Source organism: Coregonus lavaretus (genome assembly GCF_964263955.1).
Source record: "Coregonus lavaretus genome assembly, chromosome: 4".
NCBI lineage: Eukaryota > Metazoa > Chordata > Actinopteri > Salmoniformes > Salmonidae > Coregonus > Coregonus lavaretus.
This window is the reverse complement of record NC_139991.1, coordinates 60,290,674-60,313,911: the sequence shown is the minus strand read 5'-3', so window position 1 is coordinate 60,313,911 and position 23,238 is coordinate 60,290,674. Positions and strand designations below refer to the sequence as shown.

The 23,238-nt window shown below is 44.2% G+C and overlaps 1 protein-coding gene across 1 annotated transcript in view; it reads right to left on the bottom strand.

Moving 5' to 3' along the window:
• Positions 1-5,212: 5,212 nt before the first annotated feature.
• The window catches only part of LOC311127294 (neuropeptide Y receptor type 1-like), a gene marked incomplete at both ends in the record, with an annotated part of 34,263 nt that continues 16,237 nt past the window's right edge, over positions 5,213-23,238 (bottom strand). Inside the window, 3 exons of the mRNA XM_084159104.1 lie at positions 5,213-5,428; positions 22,149-22,365; positions 22,873-23,019. Of these exons, the coding sequence (XP_084015230.1) occupies positions 5,213-5,428; positions 22,149-22,365; positions 22,873-23,019 (580 nt within the window). The remainder of the gene's footprint in view (positions 5,429-22,148; positions 22,366-22,872; positions 23,020-23,238) is intronic.

Genomic DNA, 23,238 nt, shown 5'->3' with positions numbered 1-23,238 from the left:
CAGCCTCTCAGCCAGACACAGCTGTCAGTCACCCTCTAGCCCCTGGCTCACTGCTGGACACCCAGAACCCCAGCACCAACCTTAACTGCACAGTGTCCTTATTCCTCTCTCTCGCTCTCTGTCTCGTTCTTGGTCTCTCGCTCTCTCTGTCTGTCTGTCTCTCTCTCTCTCTCTCTCTCTCTCTCTCTCTCTCTCTCTCTCTCTCTCTCTCTCTCTCTCTCTCTCTCTCTCTCTCTCTCTCTCTCTCTCTCTATCTCTCTGTCTGTCTCTCACTGTCTGTCTGTCTGTCTGTCTCTCACTGTCTGTCTGTCTGTCTGTCTGTCTGTCTGTCTGTCTGTCTCTCACTGTCTGTCTGTCTGTCTGTCTGTCTGTCTGTCTGTCTGTCTGTCTGTCTGTCTGTCTGTCTGTCTGTCTGTCTCTCACTGTCTGTCTGTCTCTCACTGTCTGTCTGTCTGTCTGTCTGTCTGTCTGTCTGTCTCTCACTGTCTGTCTGTCTGTCTCTCTCTCTCATTATCAATCTATCCCTCTCTCTCTCTCGTTATCAATCTATCCCTCTCTCTCTCTCGTTATCAATCTATCCCTCTCTCTCTCTCGTTATCAATCTATCCCTCTCTCTCTCTCATTATCAATCTATCCCTCTCTCTCTCTCCCTCTCTCTCGTTATCAATCTCTCTCTCTCTCTCTCTCTCTCTCTCTCTCTCTCTCCCTCTCTCGTTATCAATCTCTCTCTCTCTCTCTCTCTCTCTCTCTCTCTCTCTCTCTCTCTCTCTCTCTCTCTCTCTCTCAGACAGTTAGAGGTATCAGCGTATCTGAGACTGATCTCTCATTCGTGAATAGCATATAGATGTTTCTACTGTTGTCACAGAGAGACAGTGACTGAGAGGAAGGGCTGTCAGTGCCAACAGGGTTATTCTGATGTTAGAGAGACAGCTATTATATCAGCTTCAAGTTCCATGGCGTGCATTTCACTGACAACCTGAAATGGTCCCTTCACACAGACAGCGTGGTGAAACAGTGCCTCTTCAACCTCAGGAGGCTGAAGAAATTCTGCTTGGCCCTTAAGACCTTCACAAACTTCTACAGATACACCATTTAGAGCCACCCGGTAGTCTACCCTGCACTTTAGAGACTGCTGCCCTATGTACATAGTCACTGAACACTGGTCAATAATATTTACATACTGTCTTACCCACTTCATATGTATACTGTATTCCAGTCAAGGCTCATCCTATATAACTACTGCTGTACAGACCTTTTCTATTCATATACTGTTCATATACTGTCCATAAGGTCTATATACACCATTATATATATATAAATTACATATATAAGCAGTTGAAGTCGGAAGTTTACATACACTTAGGTTGGAGTCATTAAAACTCGTTTTTTAACCACTCCACACATTTTTTGTTAACAAACTATAGTTTTGGCAAGTCGGTTAGGACATCTACTTTGTGCATGACACAAGTAATTTTTCCAACAATTGTTTACAGACAGATTATTTCACTTATAATTCACTGTATCACAATTCCAGTGGGTCAGAAGTTTACATACACTAAGCTGACTGTGCCTTTAAACAGCTTGGAAAATTCCAGAAAATGATGTCATGGCTTCTGATAGGCTAATTGACATCATTTGAGTCAATTGGAGGTGTACCTGTGGATGTATTTCAAGGCCTACCTTCAAACTCAGTGCCTCTTTGCTTGACATCATGGGAAAATCAAAAGAAATCAGCCAAGACCTCAGAAAAGACCTCCACAAGTCTGGTTCATCCTTGGGAACAATTTCCAAACGCCTGAAGGTACCACGTTCATCTTTACAAACAATACTACGCAGGTATAAACACCATGGGACCACGCAGCCGTCATACCACTCAGGAAGGAGACGCGTTCTGTCTCCTAGAGATGAACGCACTTTGGTGTGAAAAGTGCAAATCAATCCCAGAACAACAGCAAAGGACCTTGTGAAGATGCTGGAGGAAACAGGTATAAAAGTACCTATATCCACAGTAAAACAAGTCCTATATCGACATAACCTGAAAGGCCGCTCAGCAAGGAAGAAGCCATTGCTCCAAAACCGCCATAAAAAAGCCAGACTACGGTTTGCAACTGCACATGGGGACAAAGATCGTACTTTTTGGAGAAATGTCCTCTGGTCTGATGAAACAAAAATAGAACTGATTGGCCATAATGACCATCGTTATGTTTGGAGGAAAAAGGGGGACACTTGCAAGCAGAAGAACACCATCCCAACCGTGAAGCACGGGGGTGGCAGCATCATGCTGTGGGGGTGCTTTGCTGCAGGAGGGACTGGTGCACATCACAAAATAGATGGCATCATGAGAAAGGAAAATGATGTGGATATATTGAAGCAACATCTCAAGACATCAGTCAGGAAGTTAAAGCTTGGTCGCAAATGTGGGTCTTCCAAATGGACAATGACCCCAAGCATACTTCCAAAGTTGTGACAAAATGGCTTAAGGACAACAAAGTCAAGGTATTGGAGTGGCCATCACAAAGCCCTGACCTCAATCCTATAGAACATTTGTGGGCAGAACTGAAAAAGCGTGTGCGAGCAAGGAGGCCTACAAACCTGACTCAGTTACACCAGCTCTGTAAGGAGGAATGGGCCAAAATTCACCCAACTTATTGTGGGAAGCTTGTGGAAGGCTACCCGAAACGTTTGACCCAAGTGAAACAATTTAAAGGCAATGCTACCAAATACTAATTGAGTGTATGCACACTTCTGACCCACTGGGAATGTGATGACAGAAATAAAAGCTTAAATAAATCATTATCTCTACTATTATTCTGACATTTCACATTCTTAAAATAAAGTGATGTTCCTAACTGACCTAAAACAGGGAATTTTTACTAGGATTAAATGTCAGAAATTGTGAAAAACTGAGTTTAAATGTATTTGGCTAAGGTGTATGTAAACTTCCGACTTCAACTGTATATATTTTTAATTTTATTTATTTAACCTTTATTTAACCAGGTAAGCCAGTTGAGAACAAGTTCTCATTTACAACTTTGACTTTTAGTCACAGACACATCTCAACATCAACTGTTAAGAGGGGACTGTGTGAATCAGGCCTTCATGGTCGAATTGCTGCAAAGACACCACTCACTACTAAAGGACACCAATAAGAAGAAAAGACCTGATTGGGCCAAGAAACACGAGCAATGGACATTAGACCGGTGGAAATGTGTCCTTTGGTCTGGAGTCCAAATTTGAGATTTTTGGTTCCAACTGCCGTGTCTTTGTGAGACGCAGTGTGGGTGAACGGATGATCTCCGCATGTGTAGTTCCCACCGTAAAGAATGGAGGAGGAGGTGTTATGATGTGGGGGTGCTTTGCTGGTGACACTCTCTGTGATTTATTTAGAATTCAAGGCACACTTAACCAGCATGGCTACCAGAGCATTCTGCAGCGATACGCCATCCCATCTGGTTTAGGTTTAATGGGACTATCATTTGTTTTTCCGCAAAACACCAGTCTCAACGTCAACAGTGAAGAAACGATTCCGGGATGCTGACCTAGGCAGAGTAGCAAAGAAAAAGCCATATCTCAGACTGGCCAATAAAAAGAAAAGATTAAGATGGGCAAAAGAACACAGACACTGGACTTTTTCTTTGCAACTCTGCCTAGGTCAGCATCCCGGAGTCACCTCTTCACTGTTGACGTTGAGACTGGTGTTTTGCAGGTACTATTTAATGAAGCTGCCAGTTGAGGACCTGTGAGGCGCCTGTTTCTCAAACTAGACACTCTAATGTATTTGTCCTCTTGCTCAGTTGTGCACCAGGGCCTCCTACTCCTCTTTCTATTCTGGTTTGAGCCAGTTTGTGCTGTTCTGTGAAGGGAGTAGTACACAGCGTTGTACGAGATCTTCAGTTTCTTGGCAATTTCTCGCATGGAATAGCCTTCATTTATCAGAACAAGAATAGACTGATGAGTTTCAGAGGAAAGTTATTTGTTTCTGGACATTTTGATTCTGTAATCGAACTCACAATTGCTGATGCTCCAGATACTCAACTTGTCTCAAGAAGGCCAGTTTTCAGCTGTGCTAACATAATTGCAAAAGGGTTTTCTAATGATCAATTAGCCTTTTAAAATGATAAACTTGGATTAGCAAACACAACGTGCCATTGGAACACAGGACTGATGGTTGCTAATAATGGGCCTCTTTACGCCTATGTAGATATTCCATTAAAAATCAGCCGTTTCCAGCTACAATAGCCATTTACAACATTAACAATGTCTACACTGTATTTCTGATCAATTTGATGTTATTTTAATGGACAAAAAAATTGATTATTTTCCGAAAACAAGGACATTTCTAAGTGACCCCAAACTTTTGAACGGTAGTATATATATATATTCCGGACTTTGACATTGCTCTGATATTTCTAAATTTCTCTCTTTATATATTTTTTGGGATTTGTATGTATTGTTTTGCATTGTTAGGTATTACTGCACTGTTGGAGCAAGAAACATAAGCATGTCACATTACCTGTGATAACATCTGCAAAATATGTGTATGCGGTCAATCAAATTTGATTTGATTTTGATTAGAGCTCAAGGCAGGCCTGAGTTCAGAATTGACTGTCTGACTGACTGACAGTCTGTCCATCTGCCTGACTGGCTTGACAACAGCTTAACACCCCAGGATGATGTCAAACTCTGGTGATGACAGTTTTTCTGGGGGACAAACTGAATTAGCTCAGAAATATATAATCACCATGGAAACAGAGCCCACGCGTCCCTGGGTCTGTCAGTCTCTCTGTCGCAGTCTCTCCAGCTGTTTGCTACCTAGTGTAGCTGCATGTGTGCAATCTGTCCATGAGCTGCTCTGTCGATTAGCTGTATGGATCTGTTTGTTTGCTTTTAGTGAAGTGCATTCTGTATACTCTGCAGGACCTGCAATGCTTTGTAGGAATTCAGAAATCGACCGATCCCCATGGAGACTGAGGCCAACCAGCTCTGTCTTTGACTGTCAGTCCAGGTGCTTAGTTCCAATTTTTCTCTCTCTCACCATTAGCATTAGCTGCTCTCTGTTATTTCTGTCCATTGGGGCATTCTGTCTGTTAGTTGCTTGCTTGATATGAACTTTACCCTTGTTGTTTACACCCTGTCTGACAGCTGTACATGCTACATTATGTCCATTAGCTCTTAACCATTAGCATTAGCCACTAACTCTGTCGGCTAGCCGTTAGCTGCAAATTATAACACTGGGCTCGGACCGTGGCGGCGGCGCGGTGCTCATCGACCCTGCCCGGTTCAGCATCGACATCTTGGTGTTCCCCTCGCTGCCGACGGTGGAGAGCGGGAAATTCTCGTAGCTCTCTGGTGCCCCCAAGCCACAGTGGCAGCGCTGCAGCTGGGTCTTCAACTCCTTCTGGAAGTTACTGTTCAGGAAACCGTACACCTGTGTGTGTGTGTAGACAAAGTTTTAATGCAGAGCACCAGCACTTTAATATGTTTGTAATGATATTTACAACATTTTAATCAATACAGTTGAGTTCAGTTCAGTTAAATCCATTTAAATTCAATTCAGTTAAGTTACATTTAATTTAATTTCATTCAATTCCACTCCACCCCACTCTACCCCACTCAAGCCTTTCAGGCTTTTCTTGAGGAATTCTCCAAGTCCCTCTCTGTAAACCTTCTGGGAAAGACAGGAAGGTAGCTAGCACTACCGCATCACTGAACTCCCACTCTCTCTACTGCTCTCAACCTTATGGACTGTTCAGATAGAGGGGAGACATGCTTTTCAAGAGCAAGAACAAGGACACATCATATTGTGGCCTGCTTTTAACCGGGGTACTACAATCCAAACTGGACCAAATGTGGAAAAAGAGAACCAACCACAGGCCAGGACCCTAGGATTGAGATACAAAGGAACAAGCGCCCCTTGCACAAACGAGTTGAGAAAACAGCAGAGAAAGAGAGGTGATACATGGACTCTTCACTCTAAAGCAGAAATGTATATCATTATTTTTATTCATTGTAATAATTGTTTTGAATGTAAACAACTGCAAACAACCTGTAAATAAATTGGTTACTCAGTAGACCATCTTAGTTACCAGGAAATCTGCACCTGGCATGTTGATTTTAAAACAGACATTTCAAACAAGAACAATTCCAACAAAAACCAAAACAATAACAATGGAACTATCAGCAATAGTCCCAGTCGGTATTCAGGTAATAATGAATTCCCCTCGACCACGCCCACAAACCAACATTCTTTCCTATTGACCCCCATTGTAAAAGAGGCAACTTCGTCGTCGATTTTTTGTTATACAGAAATAACAAAACATGCTGAAAAGCTGCTGTGTTGTTCAATGTGCATGTAGCCAGGTCAAAAATCCTGACCTATGGTTCTATATGCTTCCACATAGGGAAATAGAGCCTGTGAGAAGAGCCCTATGGATTCAGCCTATTCAGCGTGGCAGAGTGGGAAATGTTGGGACGCGGTGTCCAACTAGGCTACACGTAGCTATGTGTGTGGAAAACATTTAATCACAGGTAAGACATTTAACTTGTTTAGTACTGTCCGTTTGTAACTCCACTCACTACTTGTAGCTGTATAGTCTGTTTATTTGTGTTGCTGGTCTTGGCTAGCTTAATGTTCCGGTCGGTAGCTAGCTAGCACTCACTCACATGGCTGCTAGCACAGTCATGAAAAGGGGCATGAGGGAAGCTCTACAATATTATGTTTTTCTAAGTAGTGAGAACGCTAGGGAGCAGGCAATGTTGAAAAGTAATCTTTAGACATGTTGTACTTTTCTTAAATGTAGTTTTCGAATTGACTAAAACAAGCAGACAACAAGAAAATTGTGTTTGAAAAAGGTCAAGTTTTTGCTGTGAGCCAATTGGGTAACCTAGGTAACTACAGGTTGTTTTGCCCACAGGCGCGCAGGTTTGCGAAGTTATAAAAATATGTCATTTAGCAGACGCTTTTATCCAAAGCGACTTACAGTCATGTGCGCATAAATTTTTACGTATGGGTGGTCCCGGGGATCGAACTCACTACCCTGGCGTTACAAGCTCCATGCTCTACCAATTGAGCTACAGAGGACCACGCCAAGTTCTATTTAATACCGACTGGGTCTATAGCAAGAGCAGTAGCAACGGAACCTTCAGCAACAGTAGAAGTCTCACCATGCCCATTTGTCTATCCACCATCTGTGACATCAGAACATTCCAAAAGGTGCCACAAACTGAAGCAACAAAGGGTCAGCCCAGATACATTATTTGATCACTATGTGCATTTGCAAAATACATTAACTAACCTCCTGTGTTTTACCAGTTGCCCAATGACATGGCACTCTGCCCTATGTAGACACAAAAAATACATAACAAAAAGGGGCATTGGAAAAGGCAGATTCAGATTTTGGAGGACCAGGTGAAAGAAAGTGAGATCAGGTACCTCACAGTAAACATATACCTGAATGGGACAGTAATGGTTCAAGGGAGTGAATGAAGCTGCACTCCACACCTTTGTAGCCAGCTTTTTTACACTCAAATCTGTGGTGGAAACAGACTGAAAAAATGACCAGTACCTGATCAACATTACAACATCACAAGCAAGTTCCAATTAACCCAATGAACAAAGACAGTGAACAAAGACAGAGAGGACATGGTCAAAGGAATGCCCAAAACATCACCTAAACCCAATTTCATTGTGGTACAGATGAGAGGTAGCCTCTCCCAGCTAGAGTCAGAACTCGTAGAGTTAAAAGATCAAGTCCTGGACCAGCTCTCCACCAGTACTGATGTAGAGATGGAGCAGCTGCGTGACCAACTCTGCCAGGTGAAGAATGAACACAGACGGTTGATAGAAAACCTGACATTTGAGAGAAAGAAAGGAAATGACAGAAGAACGCTCTGAAATGAAGACAGTGACAATGAGAAAAGTAGAGGAGATCAAGGAGGAGATGAGAAGAGAGCTTTTAGAAGTAAAAAAGGAGCTGAAGACCCAGATGACACCATACAGGCACTGAAGGAGCAGCTACCCAGGGTCACTAACCCCAACCCACCTTCCACCGTGCTCCACCCACTCACCCCCACCAGTTCTCCAGGAGATCCCGCTCCACCCAACACCAACCTGTCTCCTCCGGAAGATCCCTCTCCAACCAACACCAACCCTCCTCCCTCAGATCCCTCTCCAACAAATAACAACCTCCTTACCACCTCTGCTAGCTCATCCAACACTCCCACCAACGCTCCAAGAACAACCTGGGATTGGAGTCATTCTCTGTGACTCCAACGGCAAACATTTACGGGTAGAGAACTACTACCTGACATGGAGGTGAGAAAAATATTGTGCCCCACAACCTAGAGTGCCCTCAATAATTTCAGAGGACACTTTAATAGGAGCGAAGACAATAATAATACACACTGGAACGAACGACCTAAAGAACATGAGAGGACGTGTGACCCCAGCTATGGCAGAAATAGCCATTATGGCCACAGAGAGATACCAATCTGCAAAAATTATAATTTCATCTCTTCTCCCGCGCTACGATATGCCATTCAATTTCATTTTAGAAAACAACGCAGAGCTCTGAGGCCTAACGTATTTTTGGCACACCACAAAGACATCCACCCTCACCTCATGCAAGACCATGTCCACCTAAACTGGTGGGGTGTAAAAGTCTTTGCAAGGGTGCTAAAGTACACGGCCAAAATGTGAAGAAAGACTAGGAGCATCCAGCCTATGAGAAGCCAGCAAATAAGAACACCACACCCAGATAGGCCAACACTCCGCCCAGAGTGACCATCACATAACCCAGAGCCCAGAAGTCCACCCAGAGAAGCCAGCACTCCGCCCAGAGAGTCCAGCACTCCACCCAGACTCCAGCACTCATCTTTGGAACGCCGTTTGGGTCTTTGCGTGTCAAAAAAGATAGACGTCAAATAACACTATTTGACATGTCAAATAAGCTTTTAATTTGACACGTCAAATACAATTCTATTATAGAATGTTGTGTGTGCTGAATTTACAAGTGCAAGCCAAGCGCCACCATTATGATCACTTTCAAAGCTGTACAATACTGCATTGGTAATAAGGCATTATTTGTTCCGACCAAATAGGAGCATTTGAAATTAGATCGGGATCAAAGGTGCAGGATCAAAAATGTTTGCAAATATCTTTGATACAGATGTTATTAGCAACTTCTGGGGTATCTAGCTAGCTTAAGCTTGGTACCTAGCAAGCACCAATGCAACAGCCTGAAAACAATGACCAGTAGAAACTGCAGTCATTTTCAATATTCTTAGCAATGATTTAGGAATCCATGTGTGTAAGTATTAGCTAGGTAGCCACTTGTTGTTCTCCTATTGAAATAACTAGCTAGCCAGCTACTTAACCCTGTTGCCCAAAACTAACGTTATAAGCAGACAGCTAGCTTCATCTGGCTAGTATGGCTTGACCGGACCGGGTTATATGTTGTGAAGCTAGCCACAATAAGGATTAGCCACAATAGTGGAATTTGCGTTTCACTTTCAAAATAAAAGTCCCTCTTTGAAAATGATGCAGAAGGTTACAATTAGTGGGATCATGCCATATATAGACTAGATAATGTTAAAGGTTGGAATATTGGAATGTGGAGCAATGAAACGGGGTATCAGTCTACTCGGTGACACCCACAGAACACAACTGTGAAGAGTTAGTGTCGTAGCTCTTATTGCCTGACTTTGACTGTGGGAAATCACCTCCCCAGTCAGCCTATTGTGCGTATTGACATTCATATTGCACTGTACAGCCTTACCTAAGGATTGTGGATCAATGAAATGGGGTATCAGTCTACTCAGTACCCAAGTGCTTTTTTCCCCAAAGTCCTCCTCAGAGTTATCAGGCTCCAAAACATCCATGTTGTTTTGTTTTGATCTGGTCAGGTGACGCAGATGCTATGCTACAGGACTGTTTTGCTACCACAGACTGGAATATGTTCCGGAATTCTTCTGATAGCATTGAGGAGTACACCACATCAATCACTGGCTTCATCAATAAGTGCATCGATGACGTCGTCCCCACAGTGACCGTACGTACATACCCCAACCAGAAGCCATGGATTACAGGCAACATCCGCACTGAGCTAAAGGGTAGAGCTGCCGCTTTCAAGGAGCGGGACTCTAACCCGGAAGCTTATAAGAAATCCCGCTATGCCCTCAGACGAACCATCTAACAGGCAAAGAGTCAATACAGGACTAAGATTGAATTGTACTACACCAGCTCTGACGCTGGTCGGATGTGGCAGGGCTTGAAAACTATTACAGACTACAAAGGGAAGCACAGCCGCGAACTGCCCAGTGACACAAGCCTACCAGACGAGCTAAATCACTTCTATGCTCGCTTCGAGGCAAGCAACACTGAAGCATGCATGAGAGCATCAGCTGTTCCGAATGACTATGTGATCACGCTCTCCGTAGCCGATGTGAGTAAGACTTTTAAGCAGGTCAACATTCACAAGGCCGCAGGGCCAGACGGATTACCAGGACGTGTAGTCCGAGCATGTGCTGACCAACTGGCAAGTGTCTTCACTGACATTTTCAACATGTCCCTGACTGAGTCTGTAATACCAACATGTTTCAAGCAGACCACCATAGTCCCTGTGCCCAAGGACACTAAGATAACCTGCCTAAATGACTACCGACCCGTAGCACTCACGTCTGTAGCCATGAAGTGCTTTGAAAGGCTGGTCATGGTTCACATCAACACCATTATCCCAGAAACCCTAGCCCCACTCCAATTTGCATACCGCCCCAACATATCCACAGATGATGCAATCTCTATTGCACTCCACACTGCCCTTTCCCACCTGGACAAGAGGAACACCTACGTGAGAATGCATTTCATTGACTACAGCTCAGCGTTCAACACCATAGTGCCCTCAAAGCTCATCACTAAGCTAAGGATCCTGGGACTAAACACCTCCCTCTGCAACTGGATCCTGGACTTCCTGACAGGCCGCCCCCAGGTGGTAAGGGTAAATAACAACACGTCTGCCACACGGATCCTCAATACGGGGGCCCCACAGGGGTGCGTGTGTGACAGGTTAAAGGACATATTCATAGCCTGTTATACACTAAAAAGTATTAGTAAGTTCATGGTATGTAAGGATCTTAAAATATCTAAGGTTAAAAAGATAATGCATCCAGTACTAGTTCATAGAGATTGATAAAATGCATAAATGTGTTAAAATCCGTCAAGTGTAAAAGGGTAAATTATTGTAAGAGGAAGGTGTAAACGTTATATTGACTACTTTATTTTGTGGTGCCTAATTTAAGGGTAAAAGTGTTAATTTGTGATCTACTAAATGCTCTTAATCTATGAGCCTGAGATCGATTGCTCTGGTCTCCGGCCAACTTTCTGGGGAAATCGCGGTCTTTTTCCTCATTATACTAAAGTTTCAGTGAGGAAACAACTGCGTCACTTTCGTGATTATTTCTCCCCTTTTTCAGGTACGTTATTGATAAAACGAGTTAATTTGAATGTAATAACTTGCTAACATGTCAAGAGAGTTTAAGGTATGTGTTAGTAACATCTTGAGTAAGTTTAGAGTTAAGTTGAAGAGAGTTATTAGGTGTGAGTGAAACCTGCTTGGTTGCTGCGAAATAGCTTCGTACTGAGGGTAGCTGCCATTTTATGCTAATTGTGAATGAACTTGTGCGTTGTTAATAATATATTTGGGGTTATTTGTACAATGTGTTTCGAATACTTTGTTGACATGGTTGATAAATGTAGTTATGGGTTACTGAGCTAAAGCTACTTTGTGTTTGACAGTTATATTGAAACATTTGTATATATTTTAGTGAATTACAGTTTATGCTGTTGTGACTTGAATAAGCTTTGTACCCTACAAAACTCTGGTTCCTGTAGATCTGTTGTTCTGTAAAATGTGGTATTTTTGTAAAAAGATTATACTAAAGTTTCAGTGAGGAAACAACTGCGTCACGTTCGTGATTATTTCTCCCCTTTTTCAGGGGCGTAACATTTTGGAGGCTCTGCTGAGATTGCTGCTCAGATGTCCGGCTTCCACATCCTGGTCGCTGAATTCTGAGCCAGCCAAATCCCTACATAACAACCCAGGCAGGCTGCAGTGAGGAAAGTGTTGCTGTTCGAGGGGAGCTGGAAGTTGGTGGTTAAGTACGTGTCAACTGAGGCCATTGAGAGACCATCAGAGACAGTAAGGACCATCTAATTCAGAGTCAACTCCTGCACAGTAAAGGTTCCTCCTGTCCTGTCAACATGACAACCGCCTTGGAAGAACTACAGGAAGAGGTAGTAGGAGAATTGCACACCCTGACTAAAGACAAGTTACTAGACGTATGTGATTTCCTTGACATATCAGGCGAACAGAGAAGAGTTATTCAAGACAAATCCCGCATATCACTGATGACTCACATTATGATGTTCCTTGAAAGAGAGGAAGTTGCAGAGTTAGAAGATGGCGGCATGTCGGAATTATTGCTACTTAAAGACAAAATGACAGAGATGATCAGTGGCATAGATAGCAAGACAGGGCAAACTGACCATGATATTGAAACAGCCAGAAAACATCACATAATCGAGGGACTGAGAACTGTAACCCCACAACAAGGGGTGGGAACTGAGCAGAGTACTGCAGACAAAGCCAGTGATTCTCTGCGCCAGCCCCAACCCCCTGCCCATCTTCAGAGGAGCATGCAGCTCTCACCCAGTGCACAGTCCGGCTCATACTGGCGCAAAGAGTTAAAAATTTCTGGGCAGATAGGTGAACCGGGCCAGAAAGATAAACTGACTTTTTCCAGCCTTGCCCATCAGATTGAGAATGGACTTAACAGAGGCTATCCTGAGGTAGAAATAGTAGACGCAGTAATCAGGGCTATTTCTCCAGGCTCACAGCTACGCAGCTACTTGGAAGGTAAACCCCAGCTAACTCTTCCCACACTTAGATGCATCCTGCGTTCCCACTTCCAAGAGAAGAGTGCAACAGAGCTTTACAAACAGCTAGCTTCAGAAGCACAGCATAGCAAGGAGATCCCTCAAAGCTTCCTGATGCGCGTCTTAGATTTGAGGCAGAAAGTACTATTTGCGTCCCAGGAGTCAGAATCAGGGCTTAAGTATGACCCTGCTCTAGTCCAGCGCATGTGTTTACACACAGTCCTTACAGGTCTCCAGAGTGACAGTATCAGGATAGACATGCAGCCTCTCCTGCTTGATAGCGAAACATCAGATGAGGTTTTGCTAGAGAAGCTTAACATTGCTTGTGCTAATGAGATAGAAAGACGAAACAAAAAGCGTTTTAATGCCCCACAGCCTGCTACAACTGTAAGTGTAGTCCAGTTAGAAGATACGCCATCTGCAAAGTGTCCTGTGAAGGAAGCAAAGGCTAAGATACCCGCAGAACTGTTAACAGAGTTAGCTGAACTTAAGACAGGTGTAGCTTCCCTAAAAGGTCTCAGTGCAGAGATTGCTCAGATTAAGGAGACATTACAGCAGCCTATGTTTCAGTCATCGCCTTATGCCCATGCCCCGCTTCCAGTTAGGAGGCCAGATAGGGACCCCCAGCCACCTGTTTCCCAGCAGCAGTATTACAGCAACTACAGTCAGCCCCAAGCACCTGACCCTGCGCAGTATCAATATGCACCTAACCTGTATACCAACCGCTCTGCTCAAGCTCCAAGGAGGTGTTTTGTCTGCCAGCAGGCCAGAACAGATGCACGCTGCACACACTGCTTCCGATGTGGGAGTGGAGAACATTTCCAAGCTGGATGTAAAATCCGGGGAGTCAGACCATCCAAAGAGGCCCCTTTAAACGGGGAAGGGTTACCGCTGAGGGACAAGTGTTAACCGTAGCTACCAAAAAGTCCCAGAAATGTGCAAATTGTGCCAGAGAAGATTCATTTGAGAACCTGAAACAATGTTCATCATGTAAAGAGACACTGTACTGTTCCAAAGGATGTCAAAACCAACATTGGACTAAACATAAGGAAAAATGCACTCACCTGAAAATTGACTCTACCTGTGAAAAGCTTTCCTGTACAGAAGAAAATGCCCACTCTTTACCATCCCTAGCTCAAGGTTGCCACCCCCATAAGGTCACCTCGCTAGTCGGTAGACAGTGCCTTGTTGAGTGTCACCTGAATCGCCACCACCTCCAAGCTCTATGGGACACAGGCTCTCAGGTATCGGTCATTGATGAACGATGGAAAGCGGAATCTCTCCCAAACGCAAGGCTGAGGGATGTTTCAGAAATTCTGGACTCACCTGATGATCTAAGATTGACGGCAGTAAATGGGACTGAAATGCCGTACCTGGGATGGATTGAAACAACTTTTCGGCTAGCCTCTGAAACTGACCAAACGAAGGAACTGATCATCCCAGTGCTGGTAATGAAAGGCTGTCACCTATCTCATCCCATCATAGGTTTCAATGTTATTGAGCACATCCTGACAATGACCGAAAAGACTAAACGGTACAGTACAGTAAAAAAAGCTTTCCCAAGCCTCAAAAGAAATAAGGTGAGAGCTTTTATACAGGCTGTTAGTGCAGAACAGACAGATGAATACGCAGTGAAAACCAAGAAAGAGAAGGTTGCTGTACCAAAACACAGTAGCATTCAGATTGAGTGCCGGGTAGCTTCCCAGCCTTTCAAAGATGACATGACAATGCTTTTCCAGCCAGACCTGAACCCGCAGTGGCCAGATGAACTTGAGTTATTTGACACACTAGTCAGAGTTAAGAAAGGTGTTTTTCCAGTTGTCATGCTTGATGTCTCTAACCCCACTGACCACGACATTGCCCTGCTAGGACGCACCATAATCGGTACAGTACAAACCATTATGACTGTGTTACCTGCCCAAGTCTTTGAAAAAGCTGTCACCCCAGCCACAGTGAATCACACCAGTGTTCAAACCCCATTTACTGCTACTGAACAGTGGGATCCACCAGTAGGTTTAAGTCACCTAACCAAAGAACAGAGAGAGGTTGTTAGGAAAATGCTTAGAGAAGAGTGTCACTCCTTCTCCAGATCAGGCAATGACATTGGCTGCATTGAACGATTGAAAATGACTATTTCTCTAAAGGACTCTGAACCAGTCAAGCGCACATACATGTCAGTGCCCAGGCCACTGTATCAGGAGATGAAGGGTTACCTTCATGACCTCATAGCCCAGGGTTGGGTTAGGAAGTCAAACTCTTCATATTCTTCACCTGTCGTGTGTGTTAGGAAGAAGGACGGGACCCTCCGGTTGTGTATAGATTACAGAGACCTGAACAGAAAGACACATCCTGACCGCCAGCCCATCCCTCGGGTCCAGGACATCATGGACAGTTTAGGTGGTAATTCCTGGTTCTCCCTTTTAGATCAGGGAAAAGCATATCACCAAGGGTTCATCTCTGAAGAAAACAGATCACTGACAGCATTTGTGACCCCATGGGGACTCTATGAGTGGATACGTATGCCATTCGGCCTCATGAACGCTCCTGCAGCTTTTCAGCGTTGTATGGAGGAATGTTTGGAAGGGCTCCGGGACAACATCTGCATTCCTTATCTGGACGACACGCTAGTTTTCAGTAAAACTTTCGACAGCCATGTGAATGATGTGCAAAAGGTTTTGCAGCGTCTCAGAGAATATGGCATCAAACTCAAGCCAAGTAAGTGTGATCTCTTTAAACCCCAGGTCCGTTATTTGGGCAGAATAGTGTCTGCAGACGGCAGCAAAGTTGACCCAGCCGATTTTGAAGCAGTAAGAGCATTGAAAGAGATCAGACCACAGACTGTGGGCCAGCTCAGAAAAATGCTTGGTTTACTCACTTACTACAGACAGTACATCAAAGACTTTTCTAGGAGGGCCAGCTGTCTGTATGACCTCCTGAAAGCAGATTCAGAGAAAATACCTGACCACCCACGGAAAGCAAAAACAAAGAAAGTAAGTCATGTGGTGCCCTCAAACAAGCCAATCCTGTGGACTGACCAGCATCAACAGGCACTTGAACAGCTGATTGAGTGTCTGCTTCACCCACCAGTCTTAGGTTTCACTGACTTCACTCAGCCATTTGTTGTACACACTGATGCGTCACACCAAGGCTTGGGAGCAGTTCTTTATCAAGAGCAAGATGGGAAGCTTAGGGTCATTGCTTATGGCTCTCGAACCTTAACAGCAGCTGAGAAGAACTATCACTACCACTCTGGCAAGCTAGAATTTCTAGCTCTAAAATGGGCAATCACTGATAAGTTCCATGATTATTTGTACTATGCTCCGACCTTCACTGTATACAGTGATAACAACCCGCTCAGCTACATTCTGTCTACTGCAAAACTGAACGCAACCACTTCCAGGTGGGTTGCAGAATTGGCTGATTTCCACTTTACAATAAAGTACAGGCCAGGCAGAGAGAACGGTGATGCAGATGCTTTGTCGAGGATGCCACTGGATGTAGAGTCACTGATGAGAGAATGTTCTGAGGAGCTTCCACCAGACACCATTGCCGCCACGATACAAGCAGTAGAGGTACAGAAAGAGTATTTTGTGCCTTGGTCAATTTCAGCTGCATCTATGTCAGTATCAGCTGAAGGTGAGACAACTACAGCAACAATCAGCTCGATCCCAAAAGAGGGGATAAGAGAGGCACAAGAGTCTGATCCGGTCATCCGTCCTGTGCTCGATTTCAAGCTGTCTGGTTCCAAACCGCCAGTTAAAGAGCAAAAGGAATTCAGTCCAAAGACAAAATGCCTATTCAGAGAATGGGACAAATTGACAATCGACAATGAGGGTATTCTTTACAGAATCACTACAGCCCGCAAGCAGTTAGTTCTACCAGAGCAGTACAAAGGTAAAGTGATGGAAGAGTTGCACAATAACATGGGACACCAAGGTACTGACCGCACTGTATCACTAGTACGTGACCGCTTCTTCTGGCCTTATATGCAATCTGACATCGAGCACTATGTGACTAAAACTTGTAGCTGTGTCAAGCAGAAAAAGCCAGGCCATGAAACAAGAGCTCCTCTGACAAACATTGTGACAACACAGCCATTTGAACTGGTATGTATAGATTTCCTCCAAATCGACAGATGCAAAGGGGGATATGAGTACATCCTCGTGATTGTTGACCATTTTACACATTTCACTCAAGCCTACGCCACCACATCAAAGTCAGGAAAAACTGCTGCAAATCTCATCTTCAATGACTTTGCCCTGAAGTTTGGGTTCCCCTCCCGCATCCACCATGACCAAGGGGGAGAATTCGAAAATCAGTTGTTCCATCAGTTAAAGAAACTCAGTGGCATGGCCGGGTCCAGAACAACACCCTACCACCCGATGGGGAACGGTCAAGTGGAACGAATGAACAGAACATTGTTGCAAATGCTAAAGACACTAACTGAGACACAAAAGTCAAACTGGAAGGAGTCTCTAAACAAACTGGTTTATGCCTATAACTGCACCCGTTGCGAAGTGACTGGCTATTCACCATTTTATCTTCTGTTTGGGAGATCACCCAGGCTTCCAGTTGATATGTTCTTTGGATTGTGCACAGAGGCAGGTTCCAGTAACCAGGGAGACTACGTGGAGAACTGGAAACGAGGAATGGAAGAAGCATATGCCATTGCAAAAGAAAATGCTCAGAAAGCTGCTGAAAGAAGTAAGAAGTACTATGACACTAAAGTTAGGAGTTCAGTGCTACAGCCTGGCGAGCGAGTTCTGATTAAAAACCTGACACCAAGAGGAGGACCAGGCAAACTCCGTAACTATTGGGAAGATCAAATTCACACAGTAGTGAGACAAATGGGTTCAGACCTGCCGATTTATGAGTTGAGACCAGAAAAGGGTAGGGGACGCTCCAGGGTCCTGCACAGAAACCTGCTCATGTCCTGTGACCACTTACCTTTTGAGAGACAACCAGAAATGACTAAAGATGACAAAAGTGAACCAGCGAGAGAGTCGGAAAACAGGCCCCCACCAGTGAAACAAACAGTTGCGGTGCCAGTTCCTGATATGCTACCAGCACAGCCGCTTGTTGAAAATCAGCTGGAGGAGAAAACAACAGTTAAAGAACTGCCTGCTGAGGAGATGAACTTGCCTGCTGAAAATGTGCCTGATGATCGTCCACTAAGTGCCTTTCCTTCATTAACTGCTGCTGCTGAACCTGAGGAACCAGCTTACCAGCTGCCACAAAGAGAGAGACACCCTCCAAGACGTATCACCTATGATCAGCTTGGTATCCCTTCCTGCTACAGTATACAGCCACAGCCACAGTTGTTCCCTGTCTACCCTGCACCAGGACTGGTTCCATGGCTGCCATCACTACAGCGATATTACCTATAGCCACCCTACATGTATGGACTTCAGCAAACTTGAGGCCACAGACAGAGTTGACATGTTTGACCATGGACTACTGACTGATTTCACAGACTTTCACGAGACAATTAGCAGACTATGCATATAGATCATTACAACTGATGGACTGTTGACAATAGTATGAGAAAAGACTGCTTATGGACTGTTTATACAGCTGGTCAACAGATATGGACTGTGAATATAACTTCTTGGTTCTATTTGAACTGTGAACTTTGACCTCTGCTCAAGGACTATCTTACAGAAGAGGATTTTCTACGTCCAGTGCTAATAGACTGTTTAAGAAGACAATGTTGGTAATGTTGGGACAACATTTATTTTGTCGGGGAGAGTGTGACAGGTTAAAGGACATATTCATAGCCTGTTATACACTAAAAAGTATTAGTAAGTTCATGGTATGTAAGGATCTTAAAATATCTAAGGTTAAAAAGATAATGCATCCAGTACTAGTTCATAGAGATTGATAAAATGCATAAATGTGTTAAAATCCGTCAAGTGTAAAAGGGTAAATTATTGTAAGAGGAAGGTGTAAACGTTATATTGACTACTTTATTTTGTGGTGCCTAATTTAAGGGTAAAAGTGTTAATTTGTGATCTACTAAATGCTCTTAATCTATGAGCCTGAGATCGATTGCTCTGGTCTCCGGCCAACTTTCTGGGGAAATCGCGGTCTTTTTCCTCATTATACTAAAGTTTCAGTGAGGAAACAACTGCGTCACTTTCGTGATTATTTCTCCCCTTTTTCAGGTACGTTATTGATAAAACAAGTTAATTTGAATGTAATAACTTGCTAACATGTCAAGAGAGTTTAAGGTATGTGTTAGTAACATCTTGAGTAAGTTTAGAGTTAAGTTGAAGAGAGTTATTAGGTGTGAGTGAAACCTGCTTGGTTGCTGCGAAATAGCTTCGTACTGAGGGTAGCTGCCATTTTATGCTAATTGTGAATGAACATGTGCGTTGTTAATAATATATTTGGGGTTATTTGTACAATGTGTTTCGAATACTTTGTTGACATGGTTGATAAATGTAGTTATGGGTTACTGAGCTAAAGCTACTTTGTGTTTGACAGTTATATTGAAACATTTGTATATGTTTTAGTGAATTACAGTTTATGCTGTTGTGACTTGAATAAGCTTTGTACCCTACAAAACTCTGGTTCCTGTAGATCTGTTGTTCTGTAAAATGTGGTATTTTTGTAAAAAGATTATACTAAAGTTTCAGTGAGGAAACAACTGCGTCACGTTCGTGATTATTTCTCCCCTTTTTCAGGGGCGTAACACGTGCTCAGTCCCCTCCTGTACTCCCTGTTCACTCATGACTGCATGGTCAGGCACGACTCCAACACCATCATTAAGTTTGCCGACGACACAACAGTGGTAGGCCTGATCACCGACAACGAGGAGACAGCCTATAGGGAGGAGGTCAGAGATCTGGCCGTGTGGTGCCAGGATAACAACCTCTCCCTCAACGTGATCAAGACAAAGGAGATGATTGTGGACTACAGGAAAAAAAAAGAGGACTGAGCACGCCCCCATTCTCATCGACAGGGCTGTAGTGGAACAGGTTGAGAGCTTCAAGTTCCTTGGTGTCCACATCACCAACGAACTATCATGGTCCAAACACACCAAGACAGTCGTGAAGAGGGCAACCTATTCCCCCTCAGGAGACTGAAAAGATTTGGCATGGGTCCTCAGATCCTCAAAACGTTATACAGCTGCACCATCGAGAGCATCCTGACTGGTTGCATCACTGCCTGGTATGGCAACTGCTCGGCCTCTGACCGCAAGGCACTACAGAGGGTAGTGCGTACGGCCCAGTACATCACTGGGGCTAAGCTTCCTGCCATCCAGGACCTCTATACCAGGCGGTGTCAGAGGAAGGCCCTAAAAATTGTCAAAGACTCAAGCCACCCTAGTCATAGACTGTTCTCTCTGCTAGGTCCAAAAGGCTTCTCAACAGCTTTACCCCCAAGCCATAAGACTCCTGAACAGCTAATCATGGCTACCCAGACTATTTGCGCTAACCCCCCACCCCACCCCCATCTCCCTCTTTTACGCTGCTGCTACTCTGTTTATTATTTATGCACAGTCACTTTAACTCTACCCACATGTACATATGACCTCAATTACCTCTACTAGCCGGTGCCCCTGCACATTGACTCTGTACCGGTACCCCCCTGTATATAGCCTCCCTACTGTTACTTTATTTTACTGCTGCTCTTTAGTTTTTTTCTTTTTTTTCTTTTTTCTTTAACACTTTTTTTATTTTACATTTTTCTTTAAACAACTGCATTGTTGGTTAAGGGCTTGTAAGTAAGCATTTCACTGTAATGTCTACACCTGTTGTATTCGGCGCATGTGGCAAATACAATTTGATTTAATTTGATTTGATTTGAATAGTGTTCAATACACATAGTAGGTTGACTGGTACAATAAATGTGGCTCAATTCACAGTGGTTTCAGAGTCCCGCAATAAGAGCTACGACTTTAATGTTCTCTGGGTGTCACTGAGTAGACTGATACCCCATGTCATTGATCCACAATCTATAGGTAAGGCTGTACAGTGAAATAAGTATGCCCCCAATGCAATTCTAAAGTCTAATACATCCAGTGTGATTCCAACAGATTTTTGTCAAATTTACAAATTATTGTATTTTGTTGAATTTATACCAGAACATTCCAACCTCATTTAGCACGATCTATTCCATTATGGCATGATTCCACGATTTGTATTCATTTGTATCACTTTCATTGAGACACTTATTTTGAAGGTAAACCGCAAATTCCACTATTGTGGATAATCCTTATTGTGGCTAGCTTCACATAGGTGGATCCGACCACCATTAATCAAAAAAGAACGGTCTTATAAATTAGGGGTATTTTAGATGATGACACCTAGCTAGAAATGTTTGCATCCATCAGCTAGCTAGCTTTTTTATGACCAGCACTGTCCAGAGCTTGGGGAAGTGTCTGCGCTCCTACGGCAGCGGCAGGTGCGCACCCCGCCCAGAGACTCCAGCACTCTGCCCAGAGAGCCCAGCACTCCGCCCAGAGAGACCATCACCTTACCCAGAGAGACCATCACCTCACCCAGAGAGCCCAGCACTCCCCCCAGAATGACCATCACCTCACCCAGAGAGACCATCCCCTCAACCAGAGAGCCCAGCTCTCCACCCAGAGGGCAACACTTCCCCCAGAGAGCCCAGCTCTCCACCCAGAGAGACCAGAACTTCGCCCAAAGAGGCCAGCAACCCCCCACTCCATTGGCCACCACTCAATACCCCACCCCACAACCCCTCATGCTGACAGAACAGCACCACCCCACCCCATTACCTCCCATGCCGACAGGACAGCACCCCCCTGCACCATTGAGGCCAACAGTCCAGCAAGACAGCTTTGCTGAAGTGGCACGAAGACTAGAGCACCCTGCTGCAGCAGAGCTAAACCAGATAAGGCATCTGCTGAACATAATCTGTTATTATCAGAAATATCATTATTAGAAATAAAACCTATTATCATTGAGTTCAGTTTTAGAAAAACTACCCAGGAAAGGGTTAAAATGAGCTCATTTAAATATATGTAGCCTCAGAAACAAAATTCATGAGATTAGTAATTTGCTAATCTCAGATAATATTAATATATTAGCAATTTCTGAGACTCACATAGACAGCACCTTTGATGATACAGCAGTAGGAATAGAAAGATACATCTATAGAAAAGACAGGAATGTCTACAGGGGAGGTGTTGATGTATATTCAGAGCCATATACTAATAACCTAAACTAAACCCAACTCCACTCACCACAGGGTTGACACAGGTGGAGGCCATGGCGGTGAGGTGGCAGGCGGAGAACACAGCATCATGCTGGCAGGCGGGCAGCGCCTGGTGGTCCCAGTCAAATATCGTGTTGAACACGTTAAGCGGCAGCCAGCAGAGGGCGAAGGCGGCAACGATGGCCGCCAGCATAGCATTGATCCTCTGGGCTCCTCGGGCCTTCCGGCTCCGCTCCACCACTTCCCTGGATGGGAAAAACACAGGAAAGGACTTTAGATGGCACTTGCAGTATACCACACATTTCCAGTTACTTTTGTTTTTGTTTACTTTTGTTTATTTGTTCTTTATGTATCTGTTGTTGTAATTTTGTTTGATCAATGGGGGGCCACCGGAACGGACTAAATGGATGGGATTTATACCACACTTTACCAGGTACTTATTAATTTCATTAACATTTCCATTTAACTTATTAATTTCATTAACATTTCCATTTACTCATTAACTTTTCATTGGCTATCCTCTTTGATGATCCTTGGACTATTACTCCACACATTCATTTGTTTTATTCACCTATTCATCACTGGTCACTCATTGACTACCATTCATTTGACTCCTGTCCTGATGTATTACCTGCATCTGAGTAGGCATACTATAATTGTCTTGTGTGTGTCTTTCTGTGCTTGCGAGCATGCATTAGTGCATGTGTGTGTGTGCTTGTGTGCCGCCGTGAGTGTGCATGTGTGTGTGTCACCTGCGTCGACGTAGGCGTAGGAATATGCGGAGGTAGCAGAGCAGCACCAGTAGCAGAGGGAGGCAGTACTGGAACAGCAACAGGGAGGTGGTGTAGGCCAGACGGTGTCTTTCAGTCGGCCATTTCTCCAAACAGATCACATGGTCTCTGAGGAGAGAGAGAGAGAGAGAGAGAGAGAGAGAGAGAGAGAGAGAGAGAGAGAGAGAGAGAGAGAGAGAGAGAGAGAGAGAGAGAGAGAGAGAGAGAGAGAGAGAGAGAGAGAGAGAGAGAGAGAGAGAGAGAGAGAGAGAGAGAGAGAGAGAGAGAGAGAGAGAGAGAGAGAGAGAGAGAGAGAGAGAGGCAGGAGAGAGAGAGAGCAGGAGAGAG